Genomic DNA, 27,321 nt, shown 5'->3' on the forward strand with positions numbered 1-27,321 from the left:
ATGTATGTATGTAGGTAAATGGATAGATATTAAGGCATTAAGTACGAGTATACTGCTCTGCCCTGTGGCATTTATTTAAGGAAAATAATAATTTGAAATATGAAGGTCAACATTTTGCGCACTTTCGATTATTTTTTGACGTGATAACGTCTTATAATTCGATTTAACAGGCTGCACGCACGAAAAAATGTGTCGTTACCTTGCTCATTAGTGCTACCTTGCTCATTAGTGTTACCTTGCTCATTGCCGTTACCTTGAATGAACTGCAAGCGAAAGCGCGGAACGAACGACAAAGCAAACAAAGCAAACGAACGGCAACGTTCGACATCTTGCTCTCTCCTACTTAAGTGAGCGTATATGTGTATGTATATGCGCATATGTACATATATAAATTCACGTATTTGTATTTGCATATGCCTTCTTATTGATTATTATTAATTTGATTTACTTGAAGAATTTAAAATAAAACCAAGTTTGTTAATAATACCTGTTGTTTTAATGTTATTATTATTTTTTGACGTGATAACGTCTTACGCACCAAAATATGCGTCGTTATCTTGCTCATGCGTCGTTACCTTGCTTGAACAGCATGTTATGTTATGTTATGTTATGTTATGTTATGTTATGTTATGTTATGTTATGATATGTTATGTTATGTTATGTTATGTTATGTTATGTTATGTTATGTTATGTTATGTTATGTTATGTTATGTTATGTTATGTTATGTTATGTTATGTTATGTTATGTTATGTTATGTTATGTTATGTTATGTTATGTCATGTTATGTTATGTTATGTTATGTTATGTTATGTTATGTTATGTTATGTTAAAGTATATTATGTTATGTTAATGTTAACTCATTCTCTATATCCATACAAAATATCTATCAAACAAATAAAATTAAAATTTTCTTTTGAAAAATGCAACCATTCAAACATTTTTTTCTTAATTTTGTTGTTTCACCGAGATTCGAACCGACGTCTGTATGAATTCGGAATGGTAGTCACGCGCCTACTCATTCGGCCACGACGTCATTTTTAAATAGTCCAATAATATATTATAAATAAATACTTTAAATGAAAACGTAAATAAATAAATAGTCAAAATTTATCAGAACGTAGAGCTGCTATGGTTTTTTCGCGAGCTGTAAGCAATAGGTCTGTTGATTGTAAAAATGATCCAGTAGCAGTATTTCCGATAAGTCGCGCTCAAAGAGAAAAGTATCAAAAAAAGTTTATCAACGCAAAACCAGTAACAATTTGTAACTTTTACGAACCGCTGATTAAATTGTTTGCGGGTAAAATCACAAAAAGCAAAAAAAAAAAATTTCAGTTGAGCTACCTCGTATTAAGGGGTTAGGGGTGTCAGAATTTTCAAAAAAAAAATTATTTATTTTTAGCATTTTCTTAAAGTATAATATCTTAGAAATATTATGTGAAAATTTGAAATGAATCCGATAAATAATTTTCGAGTTATTCAAGAATTAACAAAGGGCGCTGATGCGTTTTTCTCAAAACTATGTTTTTTGAACTGGTGATCACTGTAACTAAAAAACCGCTTGGTACATAGATAAATAAAATAAATAAAATTTACACTGCTTTTGAAAAACATAAACAACACGTGCTCAAAGAATTTTTTTTTCAAAAATTTCGATTTTTTTAACAATTAATTGTCGGTTTTTTTCTCGAAAATCTGAAAATATTTCCTGAGGCTGCCTTACTGTTAATTTTGAAAAATTAGCTTCGATCAGGCAAAAGATTATCTATTAATAAAACTAATTTCTTTTGTCCGATTGATTTTAGATGAATCTCCAAGGACTTGTGATGATCACCGCAAGGGACTTCTGGAGAAACGGGCTCCACACTAACAGCGATAACTTTTACAATTATTAATTTTTTTTGTTGAAATTTTGCTAAAGTCAAGAGGAAATATGATGTATTAATGCTATATTTTTATTTTTGTAAAATAAAAAAAACTGACTAGCAAAACAAAATGATTGAAAATCATCATTTTTTCGGGTATCTGACACCCCTAACCTCTTAATGCGAAATAACGAGCTTAACATAACACATTTTATTTTGTCCACAATAATTTGTTCCATTTCATCATCGCTGTCAGATGAAGAACATTTCATAAGCAATTGTAATGTTGTGGCAAGCACAGATTTCTTCGTATTTTCCTTGCTTCCGTGTATATTGCCAAATTAGTCAATAATCAAGAATCGGAAACTGCAGCAAAAGTGATTGGAGGCTGTAATTCAGAAGTACATACGTCTATACCATTGACCGATTCCTATTTAATATATGACTTCAAATAAATTTTTCAAATTTTATCTAAAATATATTTGCTCACATTCTCCACTTTGATCGTCATTTTCATTTAAATTTAGAACTTCGACTCAATTCACAAATTTTAATTTCTGTTTATTATTACTTTGCGATCAGCTTTTTTTCTCACTTGCTTTTCTTGCAAGTAAAAATTTGCCCAATAAAAACTTGCAATTTCCCCTCAAAATTAAATGTTGGCTTGCTCACTCAATTTCCCCTATTTTACAAGTGTTTTGGATACAATTGTTAAAAATGGAAAAGTAAATAAATAAATAGTCAAAACTTGTCAAAATGTGGAGGTGTTGTAGTTTTTTCGCGTGCTGTATGCAATAATATCGGCTGCCAATGTAGCGCTCTCTCTCACATTTTAAACGGCTTAGAAAATGCAGAAAGTCGAATTTATCATATTGCGGTGGTGCTACTATGTTCTCACCTAACCTAACGAAAATTTTATTTTCTGCTTACAAAAGTTGGCTATTTTGACATTGTCCCCCACCCCCAGTAGTCTGTCGCAGTGTCCCTGTGAAATCTATAGCGGGTTGTTCCTATTTAAATCTAACGTTAGTTTACGAATACTAGCAAAAGTCTTGACGAGAGCTATGAAAAAACAAAACGATTGTCGTATTGGCTTAATAATTTATATTTCAGATATATTATAGTTTGTTACATTCTTTATTTACACTAAAGAAAGCGTGCTAAAGCTACAATCGCAAATGATTAATAAATATTAGTAAAGATTATAATCACCTATCAAATAAATGCTTCTTGGATAGAGAGTGCATAGTAGAGTTAAGTTGTAAAAGTTGCTGTGTCTAAAGCCCACAGATATGTATGGTATGTAGGCGTATTTAGTTAAGAAATTGAAAAATTTCCACTTCCCCACTTATCACTCCCATGCCTGATTGGCTGCCAAATACAGTGCAAACAACGTTTGCACATTCAGTATGTAGTCAACCTGCGTTTCAGTGGGTCCCTCCACCTCAAAATGTTGACACAGCGTACGCACATAACGCGCAATATCCTTATCTTCAAGGCAACGCTTATAAGCTTGTTGCACCGCTTCACTAGCATCGGCATAAGATCGTGGCCAATTGATCAACAAAGGCTCAATCTCCTTCCTCGGTTGTACATCGTTCACCATTTGTGTCATGTGTAACTTTTCGACCTCATTAATCCACTTGTCGATTTCTTTTGCCGATTTGGCAGTTGGAACCAATGAAGCTGATGTAGTACGCGCTTTAACGCCGCTACCAGTAAGCACCGAACGCAATTTCATATTGAGAAGACTTGGCTCCGATTGATCACCAGACGGTTCGTCGAGTAGATAAAGACCCATTTTGGCCAAAAATTCATTGATTTCCTGCTGGCGCTGTGGTTTCAGCAGCGCAGGTATAGTAACTTTAAGAAAAGCATCCACATCGCCTACTGATGGCACAAAATCCGGTATGAAAGGTTGTAGGCGGTAGGGTGTATCAATTGACTGTGGCGTATACTTGAGTATGTAAGGAAAGAGATCTTTCAGTTCTTGTTGTACTGGTAATTTTTCCCATTGCTCCGGTTTAATAGATAGCTGCACTTCTGGCGCAGAGGACTGCGCGTTGTCACCTGTCTCTTCTACTGCATCAAGTTGAGGTTGTGGTGTTAATGCTTCATCTGATTCACTTTCCGATGGCACAATGAGTCCGCCAGTGCGCGCCAGCGGTTTTGCCGACATAGGTTTGGCGGCACTGCGTATGCTGCCCGGACGTGTCTGTGGGCGTTGATTGGCTGTGCCACGACTTGCGTCATTGTTTAGCTGTGGCTGTTGCATTTCACTTTCATCTTCATCGTCGTCATCATCATCGTCATCCTCATCATCGTGATCAATAATGTCCTGCAATAGCCCATCATCGTCGGTGGAACTACTTTGCAGCTGTTGTTTAATAGATACAAATCAATTATAAGTCAGTTGGAAATGAATTTACTCATTCAAGAACTTACAACATTCCTCTGACGTAGTGTGGCAGCTCGGCTAGTCGATGCGGCGGTTAAGCGCTGTGAACTTGCCGTACTTATATCGCGACCACTGCTGGTGCTTGGCATACGATCCATATTAAAGTGATTTAGATTCTTCGTGTCGTGACCGTTGATGGTGATTTCTTCATCGTAATAATTCATTGTTATAAGTAACCAAGCCAGTAACAATAGTGACAGTTTCTGAATTGCTGAGAGCAGTTTTTATGGCTGCCTTACGTCCCTAGTGGATAACAGTATTTAACAGAAGCTGTCGAGAATGCTATTTATCGAGCCGCAAGCATTTACGAGTATTTCAATATTTTTTAATAAACGCTTTATTTCCGCAGATTCAATGTTGTCATATGACTAAATGAATTTACGCTTTCTCCTGCACTTTCTGCCTTTCATTAATTTCACTTGTTTGTGTACGCGGCATTTGCACGCGCAGTTGTCTAGGCAACACTTGTGTTTGCTTGTCAATAGTACGAGTATATGTTTGTGTTTTGATTTTGGGTAATAATTTGCGGCGGTTAACTCTTCTGCTGATGTTTAATAATATTTTTGTGGATATTCCATATTATGCTGCTTAGGGTTATACTATTTGAAATTGCCACTTGTTACTAAAATCGGAAGTGTGTTTGTTTTCGTTATTATTTTGTTTATATGCTTTGCACCACATCCGTTAAGGTTGCCCTCTTTCCGGCTTCAATTCACAACTGGCAATGCTGCGAGAAGGCAACAATAGAGCTGCCAGATGAATGAAAAATAATTACTAGGATTTTAAAAAAGTAATAAAAAAATCGAACATTTTTGATTTAGTTTAACTGAGTAAGAACGAAATGAAGTTGTGTTACGTAAAAATAATTAATAAAATATGTACTTATGAGAAGGAACTTTGAATGTCGGTTTGCAATCGTAAGGGGAATGATGAGAACAAAAAATGGTAACAGGTTAAATAAAAAAAAAAAATAAATAATTGGCGCGTACACTTCTGTTAGGTGTTTGGCCGAGCTCCTCCTCCTATTTGTGGTGTGCGTCTTGATGTTGTTCCACAAATGGAGGGACCTACAGTTTCAAGCCGACTCCGAACGGCAGATATTTTTATGAGGAGCTTTTTCATGGCAGAAATACACTCGGAGGTTTGCCATTGCCTGCCGAGGGGCGACCGCTATTAGAAAAATGTTTTTATTAATTTTTCTTTCACCGAGATTCGAACCAACGACCTCTCTGTGAATTCCGAATGGTAATCACGCACCAACCCATTCGGCTACGGCGGCCGCCTATGGTAACAGGTTGCTCTAGTATAAATAAGTTCCCTAGAATTTTCAACCTGTTTCTTTTATAAATTTAGAATAATCAAAACTGATTTCTTATGCATATTTATTAAGTTAATTGATTTTCAATAATCATCGCAATACCTCGTAAAAAAGAGTCAGGCAAATATAGGATTTTTTTCATTAAATCATTGTCAAATTTGGTGGAAAAGGGATTTTCAGTTAATTTAAATATCGATATGATAATTTCCTAATTGAGTGGAAGGGATATTTCTCTTCGATTTCCCTTATTATTAACCTGTATGATATATGTGTGGTAGAATGGTTCACATTTTGTAAGGTAGAGTGGTACCTGTATATCTAACGAAAGATATGTTCTTCTATAATTGAATAAAAAGTTTAGATGAAGTTTCTGAGAAATAAATTTTCGTTTGTGAACCAAAAATAAAGAGTGAGATGAATTCATACTCTTTTCGTTTTTGAATGTGTATTTACCTATGTATATAGATTTAAAACATTAGGTTAAGCATAAGTAGATATACAAAAGCTTGTATTATTTTTAGTTCTACGTAATTACCTCCAATATTTAAAATATAAAGTATATAATAGGTCAACATTTCAAATATGTCTGCATTTTTTTACCAAATTTCGCGATCAATCATCAGATTCTTCATAACGCCAAAAGAAACTGTACAGGTTAAATTGCTACGTTTTTTTGTAACTAAATATTTTATATTATATGGATATATGTAGCTCCTCCATTTGTAGAATGGCGGTCTTCGAACGGCAGATGATTTTTATGTTTTTATTGTTATATTTAATAAAAAGTTTGGACCTGAAATTTAGAAAAAAAATTTTGTTGGTTTAAGTTGGTGGGAAATAGCAAAGTCTTGTACAATACCACAACGATCCAAAAAAGATTAGTTATTATAAGTATGTATGTACTTATTTATATGCTGCTTCGTTATTCAGAAGCCGTTTTGAGCCATGAATTCTTCAATCTTAAAACGATGAAGGCCCGGCCCACTTATTGCTGTTTGTATAGGTTGAAAAAATTAAAATTAAATATTTGTAAACTAATTTCAAATTAAAGTTAATAATATTTTCTTCTTGAAAAAGTAGTTTATATATAATTAATATTAATATTTGAAAAATAACTTGTATATGGGAATAAAAAAACTTTCGTATTGCAGCTCTAAAACGAGAAGAAATAATTCAAACTCAATTCCACTAGATTGGCAACACTGCAAACAGCTTGTTTTTATCGCTATTCCAATAGCAACGAATGCACAGTGGTTTTAATGCGCGTTGTTGCTTTCGACAAGTTAGACGTCGGTGTCGGTTTGTTTCATTTACAGTGACGGTAAAACGAAGTTTGTTTTGAATTTCGAGTTATGTGGCGGAGCATATACGATAACACAATTCAATAAGTGGTCGTACAATATTTTGTACCGTAAATAATATCAATTTGCCGTTTAACGCTATCTAACGACTGTATTTCGGATTGGATAAGCTTTGTATGCCGGCAAGAAAAAAATTTTAACATTATTCGGAGCGAAGTAACGTTTAACCAAGTGCGTACAATCAATCAGTTAAAAGTGAGTGTTAATTATTATGAATTGCGAATATTTGTGCATTAAAGAGTGTTAATGATTTAATAACGAAGTTACGATACAATTACAATCAACTGAGTGCCGATCATTTGCAAGTTAACGTCTTAAAAGGTGTTAGTAATAAAGTACAAAAATATTCAACGAAAATTACGACAAAAACTTAAAGTCGTAAAGTTTTGTGTGTTTACTATACCAAAGTCAATGGTTATAAATAAATAATTGAAATAAAAACCAAACAGTGTCGTTGTGAAGTAAAATCCTGCTTCAACTTAATTAGACGAAGTGAATTAATTGCTGTTATCTAAAACGCGCAACGACTACGACAACACGTTGATCTTAGTGATTTAGCTGCCAGCAAATATTTGTTGTTTTTGTGTAGTTGTTTTAGGGCGAGTGAACTTTTTATAACAGTCAACCCAAAGGATTACTACACTACGACGTTGGTGTTAAGCGTTGAATAGAAAATAGAAGAAGAAGACACGCCGGCATTTTAAGTTCCATTGACAAAAGCAACAAAAGTCTGCAAAGTGCAAAGGCAAAAGCAAACACAAAAGGTGGGTAAATCAAAAGCACATCGACGTGCTTATGGAGCCAAACAGAAGAGTGTTTTTTTTTGTTTTGAATGGATCTTTGAGATGGATTTACATACATATGTATGTAAAAGTATTTGTATGTTTATATGTACGGGCAAGGGTTATTATCTACAATAAGAATAAATGGGCGCAGTGAAAAGGGGGAAGTGAATATATTAAGAAAAGCAGTAGCGATTGGTTAGCATGCAAATCCCTTGTGTTGACTAGTTTTCAGAGTTAAAGTTAATAAATGTGTGGCGGTGTGGGAAATGACCAGTAGGAGAAGGATAACAACTTAAAAGTTTTCTAACTTTTTGCTACATCCTATTATGTTGTTGTTGGTGTTATCAACATTGCTGGTACTCTTACGCTGCGTTTGAATAGTGTGGAATAATACAACAAAAAGGTCAAACAGTGTATGAACCCAATTTTCATTTTAATGCGACTGGGCGGTAATACCTATATTTACATCGCATAGTTATTTGTATTGAGTGGCTTGTGTTGGAATGCTATGGCGGCTAAGTTTAAAGGGATCGGTGTAAAATGAAAATTATAATGCCTGTTTATGGAAAGGTCATTTTGCAAGTGTGTGATTAGTCTCAATACGATACAGTTTCTGGGAAATGTTTTCCACAAAACGGTAATTTTTAAATTGTTAAGAGCGCTGCATTCCGCCAACGAATAAGAAAAAATCGTTACTATTTTGTGTGAGGGATTTTTTTAAGTACAATAAAATTCTTTTAGAAGTTGGAAGCTGAGTGAATTTAACTCATTTTACTAAATTAAATCAAGCTGTAGCAGAATAGCGTTTTGCTTCGCTTAATGATTTTTTGACAATTAAAGAGATAAAAAACATAAAAGTAATAAATTTAATTCTTACACATGGGATGCTGTTCTACTTACAATTCACTAATAACATAAGCCGGTGTGCTTCCACTTTCAACTTTGAGACACTCTGCAGTATCTTCGAAAAAATTGAACTCAAAAGTTAAGTTAACTAGAAACTTTGCCTTTTTGCGGTCCTATACCCTAATATGTGGTACAAAATCTTATCAAAATCAATTCCATTTACATATTTTTGTTTTTATTTTGCATGCGACTGAAACATTATACTATGTTGGCAGATATACATATATATATATATGTTTGTATGTATGAATGTATGTACATACGTGTGAAATTTCGAAAAAACGGCTTATCTAACTTTATGACTAATGCGGCACAAAATAATTTAGTTTATAAAGGAATCTACTTTTTAATTCTTTTACCATTGGAAATAAATGTGGAACCAGTATTTCTGTATATCTTTAAGTGAGAATTATTTCAATTAAAAAAAAAATGTAAAAATATAATATAAGATTTATTAATATTATATAATATAATTGTAAATTAATAATTTTGGATTGTGAAATATCAAAATATGCTAAATAATTAATTACTGCTACTACTACTTCAGCAAGTTTTTCGTAGAAATTTTATATTTTAATGTCATCAAAATGATAAATACGTAAGCTAAACCTATAAATGTTTAATAGTTGGGAGTTTTCTTTTGAATATAGTGGAAACTAACATCAGGCAAATGACCACCACGACCACGCTTACAGGACAATATCCTTTTCATGAAATTTTCCATAACCCAATTGCAAAGTGGCTGCGATGTGTCCTCGATAGCCTCACGAATTCTATCTTTGAGGTCTTGAATCGACCCTGTGCTGTTGGCGTAGACCTTCTCTTTCACGTGGCCCAAAGAAAAAAGTCACAAGGTGTTAAATCACAAGATCTCGGTGGCCAATTGTGATCATCTCTTCGAGAGATAACACGGTCTGGAAACTTTTCCCGTATAAGATCAATGGTTTCGTTGCTTGTGTGGCACGTAGCGCCATCTTGTTGAAAATAAACGCTGTCCAGATCAATACAACCCATTCCGGCCATCGTTAATCATCTCTCGATAGCTATAGATAACACCTGTTATTGGAAAATCCTTTAGATATTCGGAGCGTGTAAGTAAAAGTGCTTATCCATTCCGTGTAAACAAAAGTGCTTATCCATTTGACAACTTGAAAATAAGTTCAACTTTTAGGCTGTGCAGTGCTCAGCTTTGAATGGAATTTTCGAAAATTTTGGGTTCATAGGAGAACTCTAAAATATACCGAATTATCTCTTTGGTGACTTGCAATGTCAATACCCTGTAACTCACAACTGAATGGAACAAACAAAAAAAGTAAACAAATTTTTTTAGCTTGAAATGTCACTTTGACGACGAGCATAAACATTAAATTGTTTGATCGATACTTTACGAGATATCGATCACTACAGCCATCAACCGAAAAAAATAATGGATTTCCTTTTCCCCAAACTTTATTAAAAGTGTAGATTTTTTTTTAAAGAAAATTGTGGGCCAACAGTTAATCTCACATGTTAGTCCAAGAATAATTTGTGGAATATAAAATTGCGCAGATTGAACAGGAAAAACGAGGATAACTCTGCTGTGACGTAATTGTAGATGAGGTGTGTGAGAGGACTAAAAAGAGAGCTCAGAATAATCGACTTTTGCAAACTAAAATGAAAAGTTAGGTTATTTTAAAGCAAAAAAAAGGAAGATAATTTAAAAGAGAATAGAAGGAAAAAGTTCTTTATAAAAAAAATTTAAACAAACTTCACAATGGCGCCTGTTCAACAGCTAATTATATAAAATTCACTGAGATAGGAGTAGCAATAGCCCTATATGTGCCACGTTTTGTACTCCGCCAGTCTTGCTGCTAGTCGTAGAAAATAAAAAAAGTGCGATTGTCATTAAAATTATTCATCCTTTAATGTGCAGTAAAATTGTCTATGATTTGGAACGCGAATTTTGCATGGGTGCTCAATATAAAATCTCGAATTGTAGTCGCGTTTCTTGTTTCATTTCCCTGGCGATGAAAATTATCTAACACAGCAACCGCAGAGAGAGGGGGAAACGATTTGAGTAGCTATTAGTTTGGGTAAGCTGTCGGAAAGCAGCTCATTTGCTATTTGGAAGGTTGATTAACATCTGTGGTTATCACTAAATTTCCAGCACCACATAATTGTACATATCGGATATAATTCTAAGTTCTTTAGAACGGCACAAAAAAAAATTTTTTTATTGGAGTCATTCTTAAACCGAAAAATAAGGCACATTTTTTTATATTTTGATATTTAATAGTTAGCGTGCCCCTTTAAATATTATTATTGAATTCACATGGAAAAAATGCACTTACATATCCGGAAATTTGATACAAAATAATCAAAAAAATTAATTGATCTGTTAGGTCGATTATTCGCAATCCCCTTCCTTAATTTCGCTTCATAAACTCACAAAATATTCTACTTAAGCTTAAAAAAAATTAGTAATATTAATAACTTAAATTATTTTTATAGGGGTCCTGAAAACACTTAAAAACACACAAAAATTAAATGTTCAAAACTCAAAACCAAAAATATTTTTCTCGTTTTTCTTATTTTTGGCCTAAGATATTTTTAATAACAAAATAATTATTAATTAATTATTCTGTCCTATTTTTACTTTGTTTGTTTACTTGCTTAAACAATTAACGCATTGGGGACAAGTGTTGGCATATAGCCGGTGAAATTAGTTCGTAGCTGCAAGGCTGGCGAAGTCTGTCGTTCTGAGCGATAAGATACGCATAGGTATAATAAAAGAGTCACGCTTTCATTCAAAGACATTAGGGGCCATTAGCGATGAAGTCTTATCTTCCTTATAATGTAAACATACGATGTGAGACGACGGAGTCAGAACGAATGTCAGTTTCAGTCTCTCAGTGCCACTGTCAGAGGAACCGGCAGGCTTTTTATGTATTTTATATTTTATCCAACGCACGATGGCTAAGCGATCTAGAGATTATACGTCAGATAGTGACAGTTCTGACGAATATTACTTTGAATCTGATAAGACGGAAGATGACGGCATGACTTCATCCCTTCAGGCATTTCAACATTAGCAGTGATAGCAGTTTGTTTATAATTATTTTTTGATTTTATGAAAATTTTTGTGTTAAATAAAGCCTTAGTTTTTATTACGTTCATTTTTTATAACGTGTTTATTTTCTTTACTGCTCATTCCAATACCTCTTGTCCTCAGCGACGCTTGCACGTCGAGCGACTCCGTCCCCAAAGGGTTAATTGTTAATATTTAATACTTTCTTTGTCTTGCCTAGAAAATTTTAGCTTTTTTCTGGCTGCCTATCAAAAGCAGTTTAAATTATTTCTTTTTTAAATAAATAATAGAGTATTAGTTTTTAAGCATTTGTGAAGGAAAATTTAAAGAGAAGATTAAATAAAATCCATTTGTAAACATTTTATATCAAATTTACGCAAAAGTGCATGGAATTCGTTTTCGTTTATTTCAAGTCTTAAACATAATTATAGTTTTTGCAGACCACTTAGAGCCAATATGAGGATTCAGAGCCAACTGGCCTACAGTAGATGAAGGTTTCATAGTGACACAAACTTTCAAGAAGCTATGCGTCCTACAGCTTATTCGTGGACTTCAAACAAGCATACGACAGCATAGGTAGAAGGCAAATTAAATTTGTCTGCAGTCTATAGGCATCCCGCTAATGCTACTTGAGTTTTCTATTATGGCGCTAACAAATACCACGGCGAAGGTCATTGTACAAGGAGGGTGCTCAGAGTCATTTCCCATTATATCAGGAGTTAAATGGGGAGACGCTTTAACAATACTGATATTCAACTTAGTCGCGTCTATATAAAACTAGAAAAAATAATACGAAATACTGGGTTAAAAATTAACACAGAGAAAACGAAGTTTTTGGTCCTGTCCAGTTTAAGGCATGATGACCTGCTGATCGGAGTCTATGCATTCGAGAGTGTACAATAATTTACATATCTGGGTATCAAAATATAAGTCAATAAGGATACATCATTGACAATAAATGATAGAGTTTTAGCAGCAAATAAGTCTTACTTTTCTAATTTGAAGCTACTTAAGTCTAAATTATTATCTCGTAACCAAAAGTTAAGGATATACAAAATCTTGATTCGCCCTGCGCTTACCTATGGGTGCGAACTATGGACGCTAAAAACTACTGATATTAATGAGCTAATGCTATATGCAAAAAAATATATGGACTTGTAAGACTGCAAGACGGTACCTATCGAATGAGATATAATCATGAGCTGGAACTATTAGCAAAAAACGAAACTGTGATAAGATTTATAAAATCTCAGAGGATAAGATGATTAGGACAGATGTTTAGAGCGCCCAAGGAGAGAACAATTCGAAAGGCAGTTGAATTACGCCCTGCTTGAGGCCGCAGAAGAGGACTACCCAGAAAGAGATGGCTCGAAGGCGTGGAAGTTGACAATGAAAAGCTAAACGTATGGCGGGGGAAGGAGATGGCCTTAGAAAGCGACAGATGGCGCAAGGTTGTGAATGAAGCAATGGTTCACCAACTACGGTGATGCTAAGAAGAAAAAGAAGAAGAAGAGGAGGAAGAAGAATAAGAAGTAGAAGAAGAAGTAGCAGAATAAGAAGAAGAAGAAGAAGAAGAAGAAGAGGAGGAAGAAGAAGAAGAAGACGAAGTAGTAGTAGTAGTAGTAGAAGAAAAATAATACATACTTTTGTTATTAAAAATTTCGGAAAATTGTAGTGCATGGAGCGACTATCACATTCTGTAATTTATTTTGAGCTCAATGGCTCTGGGACTATAAGTGCCGTAGAACTTTTAAGAGGTTGTGAGTGGATTCAAATGGGATCTTAGAACTGCTATTGGTTGTTATAGTAAAAAAGCGGCGTGCTATTTCAAATAATTATCACATAACCCAGTTGAAAATTGCAGGCACGTGTGCTAGACGATTGAAATAATAAGCAATTCACTTCAGCGGAAGTGATGATATATTAACATAAAAATGATTATAGAATAATCGGTGTTAGGTTTTATTTTAAACCTAATGAAAATTTTACCGAAAAGTACTATTATTATTGTTGTTGTTGTAATAAACAAAATAATAGCAAATAATAAATAACAAAAAGCATTATTGCGAAATTCTATTAAAGTAACAGCACTTGGCAGCATATAAAGCATTTATGCTTAATTTTTTTGAAAGCAAAGAAACAATTATTCCATACTGGAAAATATGAAATTTAAGCAAATTCAATGAAAAAAATAAACTCTTTTAAGCTACGCATATATGTAGATAGCTTATACTAATACATTCACGAGCACATATACACGCACACACATACAACGCTTCTAATCCGACTTTCCTCCGAATTGTCGAAAAAGTTTGCTATTTTTTAGCGTATTAGCTCCTCAGAGCTTATCTAAAAAGTACAAACAAAAGCAAAAATTTATGATAAAAACTCGAAAATATGCAGAAGCGTTAAGAAAAATCAAAATAACAGATACAAAATTTGTCTATGTGCTTACGCACACAACGACAGAATTTTTCAATTTTTTTTACATTTTTCCTGCAACCTCCGCACTCGACTACGCTGGCGAACATTTCAGCTGTGCGCGTCTTTATTTGTTTTGACTGGTGGAATATTGCATTTTTTTATCTATCTTTATTATCATCTTATTTTATTTGTTATGAGCTTTGCGCTTTCTTGTAATTTCCAAGGATGCTTAGAATATTTTATGTCACTTCAACATATCGTATATTCATTTTTTATAGTACTGTAGCATTCTTTGCGCTACTTTCTCGCAACTTTTCCGCAATGCACACACACACACTCTCATACATACACAAGCATTGGAAGATTGCAGTAGCACTCAACAGCCAACAATATTTTTCCAAGACTTTCACTTTTGTTGAACTTGAGTGTTGTGGCAACCAAGGCAAGAGAGTGGCACTCACGCAAACAATAAGCGAGGAAGAGGCACTTACGCATAGGCATGATACGCTGGCTGCCTACTTATACAAGAAGGCTGTTAACCAGACAGGATGCCAGCTAGCACAGGATGTGGTTAGGAAGCAAGTAACCGAATGGCATTGAAATGATGTCCTGTGCATGTCTTCGCATGCTGATTTCAGCGTCAGCTGCTACTACGTAGTATATCTTTAGGTGTCTAAGCTGAAAATAAAGGCAGCTAATGTTGAAATGCTTAGTTGGAAATAATAAACAGAGCATACAAGCCAAACAAGTAAATGACGGTACAAATAAATATAAAAGAAATGGGACAAATAAAGGAAATGAGACAAACAATTGATACCGCCTGCTGGCAGACGCCTTAGAATAGGGAAAACAAAAGCAAGCACCAACAAAATATGTAGTTTAGTGCGGGCAGATAGTCAGCGATGAGTGGCAAAAATAAGAAGTTTCGCCTAAGTTTTTGCGAGCAGCAAAAACAAAAAACCCACAACAATGTCAATGTTAATAATAGCAAAATAAAAAAGGAAGAAAATGAAAGAAAAGACAAATGCAAACGCTAAAATGCCGCTAAGCAAACTGAGTCAGCTGACAGCATTTTCATGTCAATGCCTTCGGCTAATCTAAGCTGGGAAACAAATAAAAATAAAAATAATTTCTGAAAGTTGTGAATATGGTCGCAGTTATAACACAAACAAAAACAAAAAAGAAACGCTATAACCATAGACACCAGAAATATGCTTTTCCTCTGCCTTCTCCCTTCTTGCTTGTTGTCTTTGTATTTCGTTTATATACAGCAGGATTGCATGAAAATGGAAGTATACTTTTATGCGCGTCATGTATGTAGACACATGGCTGGAATGGCTGCTTTATCAGAAGCGACGCGAAACATATTCCTACGAAATATATTGAGTAAGTAAACCTCAATATACAAAAATAATAAAAATAAAATGCTGAAGATAAACTAAACTTAACTAAGACGCAGTCATTGAAAGAGCAAAAACATACATAAATAAAAGCTTAAGCACTTTTTCTGTACTTCGTGGCCGTGGATTAGCGCAATAAATGAAAACAATAGAGAGGATAAACCTAAAGGCTTTAGCTCGAACGAAAATTTGTGTACAAATTGGTGAACTAGCGAATTGAGTCGTTGATTCTTAATTCGGTGAACTATAGCGACGTTTGATGCTGATATATATTTTATTAAGAAGCGATATATTACATAGTTTTGATTATTCACTTATTTTTTATTTCATTTTATTTAAAGCGTTTTTCAGTAAGAGCGCTTCAACTTTTTTTTTGAATAAAACACAAACGGTTTGACTTTTTTAACTAATTTTTTTTTTATTATCGAGTTTGAACATATACATTTAAGTATGAAATTCGATTTCTTTTGCATGACCACCGCGTGCACGTTTTACGAAGTCCAATCGTTGAACCCAATTTTCGACCACTCGTTTGCATAAATCGGCAGAAATTCCAGCAATTTCGCGTTCAATATTGGCTCTGAGCTCACAAATCGTCGCCGGCTTGTTACTGTAGACCAATGACTTCACATAACCCCAAAGAAAATAGTCTAGAGGCGTCAAATCACACGAGCGCGGCGGCCATTCGACCGGTCCATTTCTGGAAATAATGCGCTCATCGAACTTACTCTTCAACAAATCAATTGTAGCGTGTGCTGTGTGGCTTGTGGCCCCGTCCTGTTGAAACCACATCTCGTCTAAGTCCATACCATTCAATTGCGGCCAAAAATAATCGTTTATCATGTCGCGGTATCGATTTCCATTCCCATTCACAGTAACGTGGCGATCGTTCTCGTCAACGAAAAATATGGGCCAATTACGCCGCCGGCATGTAAACCGCACCAAACAGTCACTCTTTGTGGGTACATTGGTTTTTCGGCAATCTCTCTTGGATTATCTTTCGCCGGAAATTCTGCTTATTGACGAATCCACTGAGGTGAAAATGTGCGTCCTCACTGAAGATGAAGTGCGCGATATGCATTTTGATTTGAACGCCCGTTTTCATAATAAGCCTGAATAACTTTAACGCGTTGCTCAAATGTGTAGCGTTCCATGATGAAATGTATACTAATGAAGTTTACAAATGACAAGCGAAAAATAAAAAATATTGCGTCGTTCGCCCTCCCTATCGGAAAAAAGTTGAAGCGCACCTATTGAAAAACGCTTTAGAAAAGAAAGTCCTTTGGACTCCTCACCATTCAATTTCCAAACTCGTAGCTGTGTTTACCGGGCGCTGGACGATAGGAACATACGTGGAAAAGCTAGGGTTACCACTTAACCCCCATTCCAGAAGCTGTAAGGACCTTTCAGAGAAGGATACTGTTGACAACTTTCTCTATAAATGTCTAGGTTTGGCAGCTAGACGATTAAGATCACTGGGTGTTCCTTTCTTCGACAGCCTGAGGCAGTGCGCCAACCTAAATACCATCAATCTTCTAAACAGTTCTGGCTGGCTGTTCAGCCTGTTGTAGGTCTCATAATGGCGCTTTAGTGCTACTTGACTGCCAGACTGGCACTTCAACCATTTCACCTACCTACCTACTTACAAAATTAAAAATAATCAATAAATTTTCATGAAATCTCAAACTTTTTAGAAAAATTCGTGGTATATTTTGTAGTCAACTGAATTTTGGTATAATAAAGTCCAAGTTCTAAGCTGGGTTGTTCATTTTGCACTACTACTAAATTGCCCTACCACTAATTTTTCAGTTTTCAGTTTTTCAATGTTTTAACTATCCGCTTATTGCATTAATTATTTAGTTCAATACGCCTAAGCCTAATTCTAAGTCAACATTCGGATTGACTTTTAATGATGTTTTTTATTGACGGTGTTATCCATTTTCTTTCATATAATGAAATATCGCTTTTTGTGGGAAATGCACAAAATCGCCAGCAAAAAAAAAAAAGTCAAAAACCAACGCCAAAACGAGAATTCAATAGACTATAAAACTGCATACTTGAAGTTATTCTAAAAACTTTTATTAAAATTTTTGAAATTTTGATGAAAATTTGTTGTATTTCTAGAAATGTGTATAAAGTTTGAAAATTTTGTACCTAATTTGAAGAAAAAATGTAATACGGCACTCTCGGTATTCAAATCGACTAATCCTGAGTTCTAATAGCGGCCGCCACTCGGTAGGCAATGGCAAACTTCCGAGTGTATTTCTGCCATGAAAAAACTCCTCATAAAACCCATTTGCCGCTCGGAGTCGGCTTAAAATTGTAGGCCCTTCCGTTAGTGGAACAACATCACGACACAGACCACAAATAGGAGGAGGAGCTCGGCCAAACACCTAACAGAAGTGTACGCGCCAAGTATTTATTTAGTTTTTAATCCAGAAGTTTTCGTAATTCAAAAAGACCCGGTATTCCGGGATTGACATCGCTTGTATGCAGTGAAACCTGCCTTGGACGGACACTTATCGCCAGTCAATTTTTGTCTGCTCAAGAGAGGCTAATTTGTTCCGACATCTAAGACTTGGTATAGCAACAAATGTACGTGCAAGGGAAGTGTTCGCCTGGCAGAGGTGTCTGTTGAGAGAGTTTACACTGTATACGAGGTGTGTTCAAAAAGTACCGCGAATTTTGTGTTTTTTCCAAAATTATTTATTTATTCATTAATATCTATTTTGTCCCCTTCAAAGTAATCTCCATGAGATATTATGCAGTAGTGCCAACGTTTTTTCCAATCTTCGAAGTACTTCAAAAAATCGTTTTTTTTATCTTGTTCAGCTCCTCCGTCTTTATCTCGTCAATCTTAGCGAAGCGTTTTCCTTTCATGTTCCTCTTCAGTTTCGGGAACAAGGAAAAGTCACAGTTCTTTTTGGCCAAAAAGTCGTGTACAAGCAACGATGTGTGAGCAGGGGCGTTATCGTGAAGCAAGAGCCAATTTTTGTTCTTCCACAAATCCGGGCGTTTCTGGCTCTGGCGGATTGCTTCGCGCAAATTGCGCATAACTTTCAGGTAATATTCCTTATTGACCGCAAAAACTCATGATGCACAACGCCCCTGAAATCGCAGAAAACGGTAAGCAAAACTTGTACATCCGACCGAACTTGGCGCGCTTTTTTCGGTCTTGGTTCGTGCGGGAGCTTCCGTTGAGATGATTGAGCTTTGGTTTCCACGTCATAACCATAAACCCACGATTAGCCACCAGTTATGACCCTCTGAAGCAAATTTGAGTCGTCGCGGACAGAGTCCAACATCTTATTAGCAATGTTCATGCGATGCTGCATTTGGTGGAAATTGAGCAGTTTTGGTATGAATTTTGCGGCGACCCGTCTCATGCTTAAATTATTGAAAAAAATCGAATGGCACGAGCCAATCGATAAGTCTAGGTCCTCAGCAACTTCTCTAACGGTGATTCGACGATTGGCCAATACCATTTTCTTCACTTCATCAATTTTTTCGTCTGTTGTTGAAGTGTTCGACGCTTTTCGTCGTTGCTTTGGTTCAAAGTAGTTTCTCCGTATGACACAGTCAACATTCGAAATGCATCCGCGCACTTAATTTCGTTTTTCGCACAAAATTTGATACAGGTTCTTTGATCCATCTTTTTGAACAGGTCAAAATCGAAGACGAGTCGAAACACGTGCAACCAAAGCAGCTGTCAACAATTAACTGATTTAATTCAATTCAAAATGGCCGAACTCGTCGGCATGAGTGAGAGACATGAGTACCAACTTATCGTCACAAAAAAATCGAAATTCGAATATACGTAACCTGCGAAAATTAAAAATTCGCGATACTTTTTGAATATACCTCGTATGATTGGCGTATGTATTTTCTTTGACCTACCTGCCAATTATATATATATGTATATATCAGGTCCATCGTATCAATGGCAGTTACTTAATGAGCAAATAAGCGCTCAATTCTTTCCGTCATTAAAATACATCCGCATATACTTATATAGGCAAGACTAGAAGCGCAATGGCATTTCAACACCGCATTAAAAAATTCGCTGAAGAGCCTAAAATATGCACCCATATTATATTACATGTTTTTATTGTATTACAATCGTGATAAGCGCTGACGCTTGTTGAGCATGTCCCCCGTTGCGTATACGCAACTAAATAGCCTTGTATTGCATTTGCCTAATCAAGTTCAAACTCAAACTGCAGAAAGTTTGCTTTATTTTTCCTGTGCGACAAGTGTCTACAATTTCAAGAATAGCAAGTTTCGTGTAAGCACAAAATGCTCTGAATGAAGCGGCAAAATATAATTAAATGATACGTTTGTATGTATGTATGAGTACTTATTTTCTTTCTTGTAGGCCACTGCTTAGCTTATATTTTTGCTTATGCGCCAGCAAATACCTTGAAAAATGTTGAACGAATTATAGCTGCGTACGAAAAAACAAAAACAAAAAAAAAATGGCAAAATAGCGCAAGTATATGAAATTAAACAACAACAAATGCAAAGAGTGCAAAAGTATATATAAAAAAAACAGTTAAATAAAAGCTGAATAAAGTAAACCAAACTAGCGCGACAATAATTTGTAATTCAAGGCGTATTTGTATATAATCGTAAATGTGTATGTGTGCACATATTTGTATTTGCATGGTTGTTTATACTTGACTAATCACACATTTGCACAGGTGCGTTAAACAGAAAAATATTTGTTTATTCTATTTAATAATTTTTTCTTTTAATTTAAGAGAAAATAAACTGAAGAAGAATACAAATTTTGAGGCCTGAAAAATGGGTGTTTTTTTCTTGATATTGTACGGTAACTTACACGAATTGAAATTTGGCCAAAACTTTCCCTTTCCTGGCGGAAAGGAAAAAATAGCCGTCCATTGTGGCGCTACACAGTTAAAATGCTCCACAAAATTATTCCGTTATTTTTTACATTGAGCTGCTGAACACAAAATATATGTAAAATGTAAGAATCACCTAGTCTCTGATGCCGATTTATCATAAGAATATGCAAAAGTGGGAGTCTTAACCCTCTTTAAGTAAAAAACAAAATAAGAAGTAAATTTTCCAATCGCCAATACCCGTACACTAGAGGAGGACAAGCCTCTTCCATCGTACACGGTTCTGGGCTGTGGTTTTTGCACCGTCCCAAGTGATGTCGACATCTTCAAGTATTCTGTGGCCGACCGCGACCTCTGCTCCTTTACAGGTTCCAGCCCAGTGCCATTATCGAAATGCATTTGCTGGTTTTCTAAGCGTGCGACTTATCCGTCACCACTCTCTGTATTTGATTTGTCATATGATGGGCTCCTCATTCGTAGAGCTCCACAGCATGCCGCTGCTGATGGTGTTTGGCCAGAATATTCTACAGGTGGTGCGGAGGAATTTGTTGACGAAAGAATCAGTTGACTAGAATCTATTGTCTTGTTATTATGAAAAAAATTTGATTTTGCCGTACAATATTATTATTAAAATTTTATGGAAATACTTGCGCTAATGCCTCTAAACATGAAGCTATCGGAGCAGATAAGCACTTTGCGGAGTGCCGCGATTCAAAATTTTGTAGGGTCAATCCTTAGGGTTTACAAGGTTTAGCACTTTGGAGATGTCTTGTTACAGATTTTGGATAGCGATTACCGCTCTCAAAAGTATATATCTTTATATTACTTATATATGAGTATAATATACATACATATATAATTGGCGGGTACACCCTTTTTGGGTGTTTGGCCGAGCTCCTCCTCCTATTTGTGGTGTGCGTCTTGATGTTATTCCACAAAGTAAGGGACCTACAGTTCCAAGCCGACTCCGAACGGCAGATATTTTTATGAGGAGCTTTTGCATGGCAGAAATATATAATACGTAGCATTTAATCAGTTACCCAAGAAAGCTTGTAGTTCTAAGATTCTCGAAGTTAAGTTCTAGAGATCTCTGAGCTTCATTCAGAGAGAAGGAGCCTTGAACCTCTTTTATTCCTCTTTTTCTCTTTCACTTGCATCAGGAGCAACAAATTGAGATTTTTCTTATTTTCTTGTTAACAGTTCTGCAGCACAAGCCTTGAAGTTTCTAGACCATGCATACTTTCTTGGAGTGCCATACTTTTTAAAGCTGTCAGACCCTTCTATCGTCTTCAAAGCTCTGGAAGCCATCACAACGTTATCTTATTCTCAATTTCTAATTAAGTCAGAAGAATTTAAAGTAGACCATAAGCTTGCATGTCGTCGTATGACGGTCGAAGCCTCTTAAAGCAACCTGTCTATCCGAGATGATATGTGTTCCCATCCTTCAGTATTCCCATCCTCGCCTATTATATGATCGTGTAAATTTCCATTAGGAGGAAGACTTTTCCGAAATCTTAATACGAATAATTCGGCTCCAGCACTTCCATCTTGGTAACCTTCACACGGAGATGATATCTTTACTCTGCGAATGGGATAAAAAATGGAATCTGAATCGGTTCTCAGAAAGATCTCGTCTCTAGTTGTTATACTCTCTTTTCCTGTATTGGTTAATTGAGTGAGAAAAATTGCCGCACATTAAGTGAGTACAATTCTCTCTGAATACTTTCAGCATATTTTGACAGACATAACATCGGAACCCAAAATGTGTAGCCATGCTCTAGGAAAGGTAGGGACACTCTACGAAAAATTGCTCAGTGCAATCTGCCTCCTCTAAGCAAGACAGGCAAATCGGGTCCGCAATGATTCCAATTGTGGACCCCCATGAGTTGGGTTCTGTAATAATACCGAACGTCTTTTCTATCAAGTTTTCGAAGAAAGTTTGACAGTTTTCTGTTCGGGCTTGTCCCAAAATACCTTGCATATAAGTACAAGGCTATTCAACTTCTTCTTACATATTTGAACAATCTTTGCGGTTTGCTTTGCACTCTCCAGGGCCTTCAGTCCAGCTTGACTGTCATCGAGCAGTCGTTACAAATCGTCTAAATTTCTTTCTAAAACTCTTGTTTTGTGCTTCATATTTGTGGCGCGAGTAGCCCAGTTTACGAAGTTCGGAATCATCTATCTGAAGAGCTGTACGCTCACTCGAATGTGATATAAAATTGGAATCAAGTGGAATCTGAATCGGTTCTAAGCAAAATCTCGTTGTTATCGATGATACTCCCTTTTGATGTAATGGTTAAGTGAGAGAGAAATATTGTCGTACATTGTTTAATTCTCTCTAAATACTCTCTGCATATTTGGAAAATTTCTTTTGAGGGTTTTTCATGTATTGAGATATATTATTTTTTATTTGTGTTACTTTACATTTTATGTTTTGTAGTATATTTTTTGCTTACACTTTTTTTTATTAATTTATGTTTAATTTAAAAAATTTTTTTTTATAATTTTGTTTTATATTATTTTTTGTTATAAAATTTTTTTAAAAAATTAAAAAAATTTCTATTTGTTTTTAACATTTTTTTGTGGTAAAACTAAGGTTGAGCCAATATTATTGTGATCGCTACAATATTCAAGACTCCAAGACGACTAGTGACACCCATAGACCGGTGCAAGCGTGAAGTTATCAGAGAGCGCGAGATTTAAAAAAAAATTGTAAATAAATAAACATTGTTTTAACTGGAGTCTGTCAATTGGTCGCCAAATTCCTCTGGTTTTACGCCTTCAATTCGGCCAACGCTGATAAGTTAGTTACGATTTATGACTTGGACGCCAGTGTTATTAATGAGATAATACCCGGATATGTTGAAAAGTGTGGTAGAAAACCAGAAAAATTTACAACAACCAGATGATTCTCAATAAGACGTAGTAGAGGCAGCCATATGACCAAAATTAAGTACAAGCAATAAATGCCACACAATTCAGCTTGTAAATCTTTTTAATTATATTTTTATGTTTTATTCAAAAACAACTTCTATACCTCTATGCAAAAAAAAGCACCCACTACTCATATATTTACCCACTGTCGTATAATTGAAGCTATAGTGCTGTCAGCACGTGCCACAAATAGCCGCACAAATGCATGTAATCACTTCTAGCTGGAATAGGCACCACGCCGCCATGAGTGGCAAACTTTGGGGCCTTTAGTAGTGTACTTGACAGCGCTTAAAATTGCAAAAAGTTAAGAATCTGCTTATGCGCTTTGTATGTGAGTGTTTATGTTTTTGAGGTATTCAAGTGTAGCTGCAATTGAAATTATAATGCAAACAACAAGGACTCCAATGTGTGTCACTTGTAGGCAAAAACAAAAAAACCAACAAAAAAATACAAAAATACTTGACAAAATTTAGTTGTGTGTGCGGGGTGCGTAGCTTTCGTTCGGTTGGCCCCAAATGCAAATTGCGTGCACACACTGAAGCATACATTGCATACATGTACACTGCTTTGTAGGCGCTCTCAGCAGCATCGGCTAACATGGCAACTCTCCACACGACATACAAAAATTATAATTTTTGCGATTGTTATGCCGGAAGCGGAAACTAAAGTGCACGCATACACACATATGCTTTTATGCATCGTAATTGCATGGCTCACATACCTACAAACCCACACATATGCGCTGGGCGTGTGAAATATGCATGTTTTGCTGCAGCAGCAAGCGGCCAATGGGCGTACTTGTTGAAAATGCAAATCTATGGCCTAAAGTAGGTGAAGAGGCTGGAGTAGTGAGTGAGTGAGTGAATGAGTTGTGCGCGTTAACGCGTAAATAGTTAGTGTTATTTTTCATCGTTGGTAAAACGGGTTGTGCACAGTGAAAATTAAAAACTTTCCAACTAATATTATTTTAGTAAAAGAAGTAATTTACCTACTTTTGCGTAATGCGAGCATTGAATGAATTATTTCATAACTAACTAGAAGCACGTAAATGTTTACATGAGCTAGCTTCTGTTCAATGCTACGGTACGCATTTCTTGTTGCTGAATCGCTTGAGATTGCTTTTTGTACCTGAAGTTTGCCCTGCTTCTTCTAGGGTCGCTCAATATTATTTATTTAATTATTTTTGAAGGCTTGTTTTGCAATAAAGTTATCATAAAAAAAAAAGAAGCGCAGCACTAGAGGCAAGCCTTTCAGCTTCTTAATACTTTTAGTATGTATAATAATTTTATTGTTATGTAAACCTTTATAAAATAAAATAAATAATAATTATAATTGGCGCTTACATCCTTTGCTTGGTGCTTGGCCAAACTCCTCCTCCTTTTTGTTTTGATGATTTTTTATAAATAGAGGGTAGGTCCCTTTTATGCCGCCTCCGAATAACAGATGTGTTTTTTATTTAATGACGAACTTTCCTGTCGATAGGCAAACTCTATTAGAAAAAACGTTTTATTTGGTGTTTCCATACGTCAATCATATTTGGCGGTTGTGAACCAGACCGGTGTAGTATCTAAACAGACAAGCAATGGAGCGCGTAAATGTCAAAATAAAGATTTCCATCACTCAAAATGAAATGAAATACTATTAAAAAAAATAAAAAAAATTGATGATTAATTTTGCGCCACCTTGTATTAGCCATCACAACAGTTGCCTAAGTGAATTTTTTATTTGACATTTTCGCATAGTATACTCTTGCAAATTACTATGTATAGTAAAGACTTGCAATAGAAAATTCTTTGCATGAAAATCAAAAAATTAAATTTATATTCAAAATCAATCTGCAGTAAATAATTTATTCGCATGTTTTCAAAAGAGATGGTTTGCAATATTGTAATTTCTGCGCCAGTACATTGTAGAAAAAGATCGAAATACGTGTACATTAGATTTTTTATGGTGTTTGCACTTCGATCTCAGGATCTTTTGCGCCCATGTGTACATACGTGGACAGAAAGAACTTGAAATGTGGACCCGACAAGTATAAATTAATAAAAACCAAAATTATTTTTCCAAATCTTATATTAAAATTCTTAAAAATAATTCATAGCTCTGTCTGTGTTTCAGGGAGATTTTGCCGAAAATGTTTAGCAAATTCAACTTTTAACAACTCTTAAATTTTATCATTTCTTCATTTATTTTAAAAAGTTTGCAGTTGTATCGGCTTTTATGCCTTCCTTCGCTTCACAAGATCTTATACCACTTTGCGAAGTTTTTCTGAGGTGGAGTACAATGCGCAGTAGCCTCTAAGTATTACAGCAGAAGGCTGAGTATTTGAATATAACTCGAAAAGTTGTGGGGCTCCTATAAAGAAATTTGTAGTTCAGTATCAGTTTTTAGAAAAAAATAAGGAACAAATAGGACAAAAATCTGATGGATGCTTTTAAAATATAACAATAATACCAAATTTTTCCCAAATATTTTGGGAAATAAAAATACACGAAATAAAAAGAAATTTGTCAAAATTTAAAATTTCCAGAACATAGACTTGACTATTAGAAATAATAAGACAAAAATCGCAGAGGAGTAATTTGCAAATATAACAAAAAAAAAAGGTCTCCCAAAAGTTTTCTTCATAAATATATAATTTTTTCTCAAAACAAAAAAAAATGTTAAAAAGAATTAAATAATTAAATCAGAAAAAAGAACCGAAGATATTTAACTTTGATTTAAATTATGAATATTTGTTAAAAATTTGTATCAATTTACATCTTATTATATTGAATTTTACAAATAAACCAATTCTCAGAGAAATTCAAGATTATGCCTAAAACATTTGGGTCACTTGACATGGAGTCGCTCCTTTAAGGCATTTTCATTTTCTGTTTAGTAGTTAGTAGCATAAATGAAGTTTCAGTAGCAAACTTTTCACTTTCAATTTTCACTTTAGCCGAGCTTCTCCTCGAACTTGTGATATCCGTTCTACAAATCACCTTCAATATTATGCTACCCTCTTATACGAGCAGCTTTTTCATGGCAGGAATACATTTCCCGGTCTTTCTACTGTCGATCGAGGGGCGACCGCTAAACGAACATTTTTTTCCTATAATTTAGCGTTTTTCTGTGGTCCTATGCTTCATTATGGAGTAAAAGGAATAAATATATAAAGTGTTTTATGTTCACAGTGGGGAATCGACGGCATAATTTAATAAATTCTGAAACCACATACGACAGAGTGACTCACTAAATCTCTCATTTTTCAATGGTTTATGGATCCATGCATTACTGCTGTGAAATACCAACATTCGGTTTGCTGAAACGCTGGTGAATTCAGCTCTGACATGTATATATATGTAAAGAAATTATATTTCTTATTATATTATATTATATTACATTATATCACATTATGTTACATTATATTACATATTCACTCTGGCTTTTGTCTGTGATTTTTAACAAATTATTTTACCTGCAAGATAAGACCTAAAAAGGGAAAGTTCGAATAATAAACTTTAAATGCCGTTTCTTGTTTTCAGGTAAGTTAACATTGTAAAATAGGTGAACTAAGTGATTGATGATTTGTGAATTTAGATATTAAAATAAAAGAATCTTGTTTTCAGAACAAATCAACACGTTTTATTTGTTAAAGAACAATATTCCCCGTAAATAAGACATTAATCGTCTTATATATATTTGATAGTGAGATTTATTAAGGCGAGTGCTTTAACCTCAAAATCTCGGTTTACCACTGCCACTAGCGATTAGGTTAAATTCTGAAATTTTAAATACTAGACACTAATACCTACAAAATGATGCATACTGCCAGATCAACCTTTTATTAAAGAAAAAGAGATTTACAAGAAATTCCCCATAAATGTTTGGGAAATGCTGCTGAAGTGACAGTTCTTGGCCGGATATAAGTGCGGATTGTTCCTGTAGTGCAGAAATGTTG

The 27,321-nt window shown here is 35.0% G+C and overlaps 2 protein-coding genes across 2 annotated transcripts in view; one reads left to right on the top strand and one right to left on the bottom strand.

Moving 5' to 3' along the window:
• Positions 1-2,996: 2,996 nt before the first annotated feature.
• Positions 2,997-4,658, bottom strand: LOC129247721 (intraflagellar transport protein 46 homolog). The gene is made up of 2 exons (XM_054886979.1): positions 4,309-4,658; positions 2,997-4,240 (listed from the first exon to the last, which is right to left on the bottom strand). The coding sequence occupies exons 1-2, from the start codon at positions 4,483-4,485 to the stop codon at positions 3,215-3,217; spliced, it is 1,203 nt and encodes a 400-aa protein (XP_054742954.1). The 5' UTR covers positions 4,486-4,658; the 3' UTR covers positions 2,997-3,214.
• A 2,255-nt stretch (positions 4,659-6,913) lies between these two features.
• Positions 6,914-27,321, top strand: part of LOC129247325 (uncharacterized) — a 242,798-nt gene continuing 222,390 nt past the window's right edge. The window contains exon 1 of the mRNA XM_054886411.1: positions 6,914-7,764. The gene's annotated coding sequence lies outside the window, so the exon portion shown is untranslated. The remainder of the gene's footprint in view (positions 7,765-27,321) is intronic.

The sequence above is a fragment of the Anastrepha obliqua genome, chromosome 5, assembly GCF_027943255.1.
Source record: "Anastrepha obliqua isolate idAnaObli1 chromosome 5, idAnaObli1_1.0, whole genome shotgun sequence".
Taxonomy (NCBI): Eukaryota; Metazoa; Arthropoda; class Insecta; order Diptera; family Tephritidae; genus Anastrepha; species Anastrepha obliqua.

Coding starts and splice junctions, on each gene's coding strand:
- LOC129247721 (XM_054886979.1), bottom strand. CDS start 4,485: ATGAATTATTACGATGAAGAAATCACCATCAACGGTCACGACACGAAG. Junction 4,241..4,308: donor CACTACGTCAGAGGAATGTT/GTAAGTTCTTGA, acceptor ATTAAACAACAG/CTGCAAAGTAGTTCCACCGA.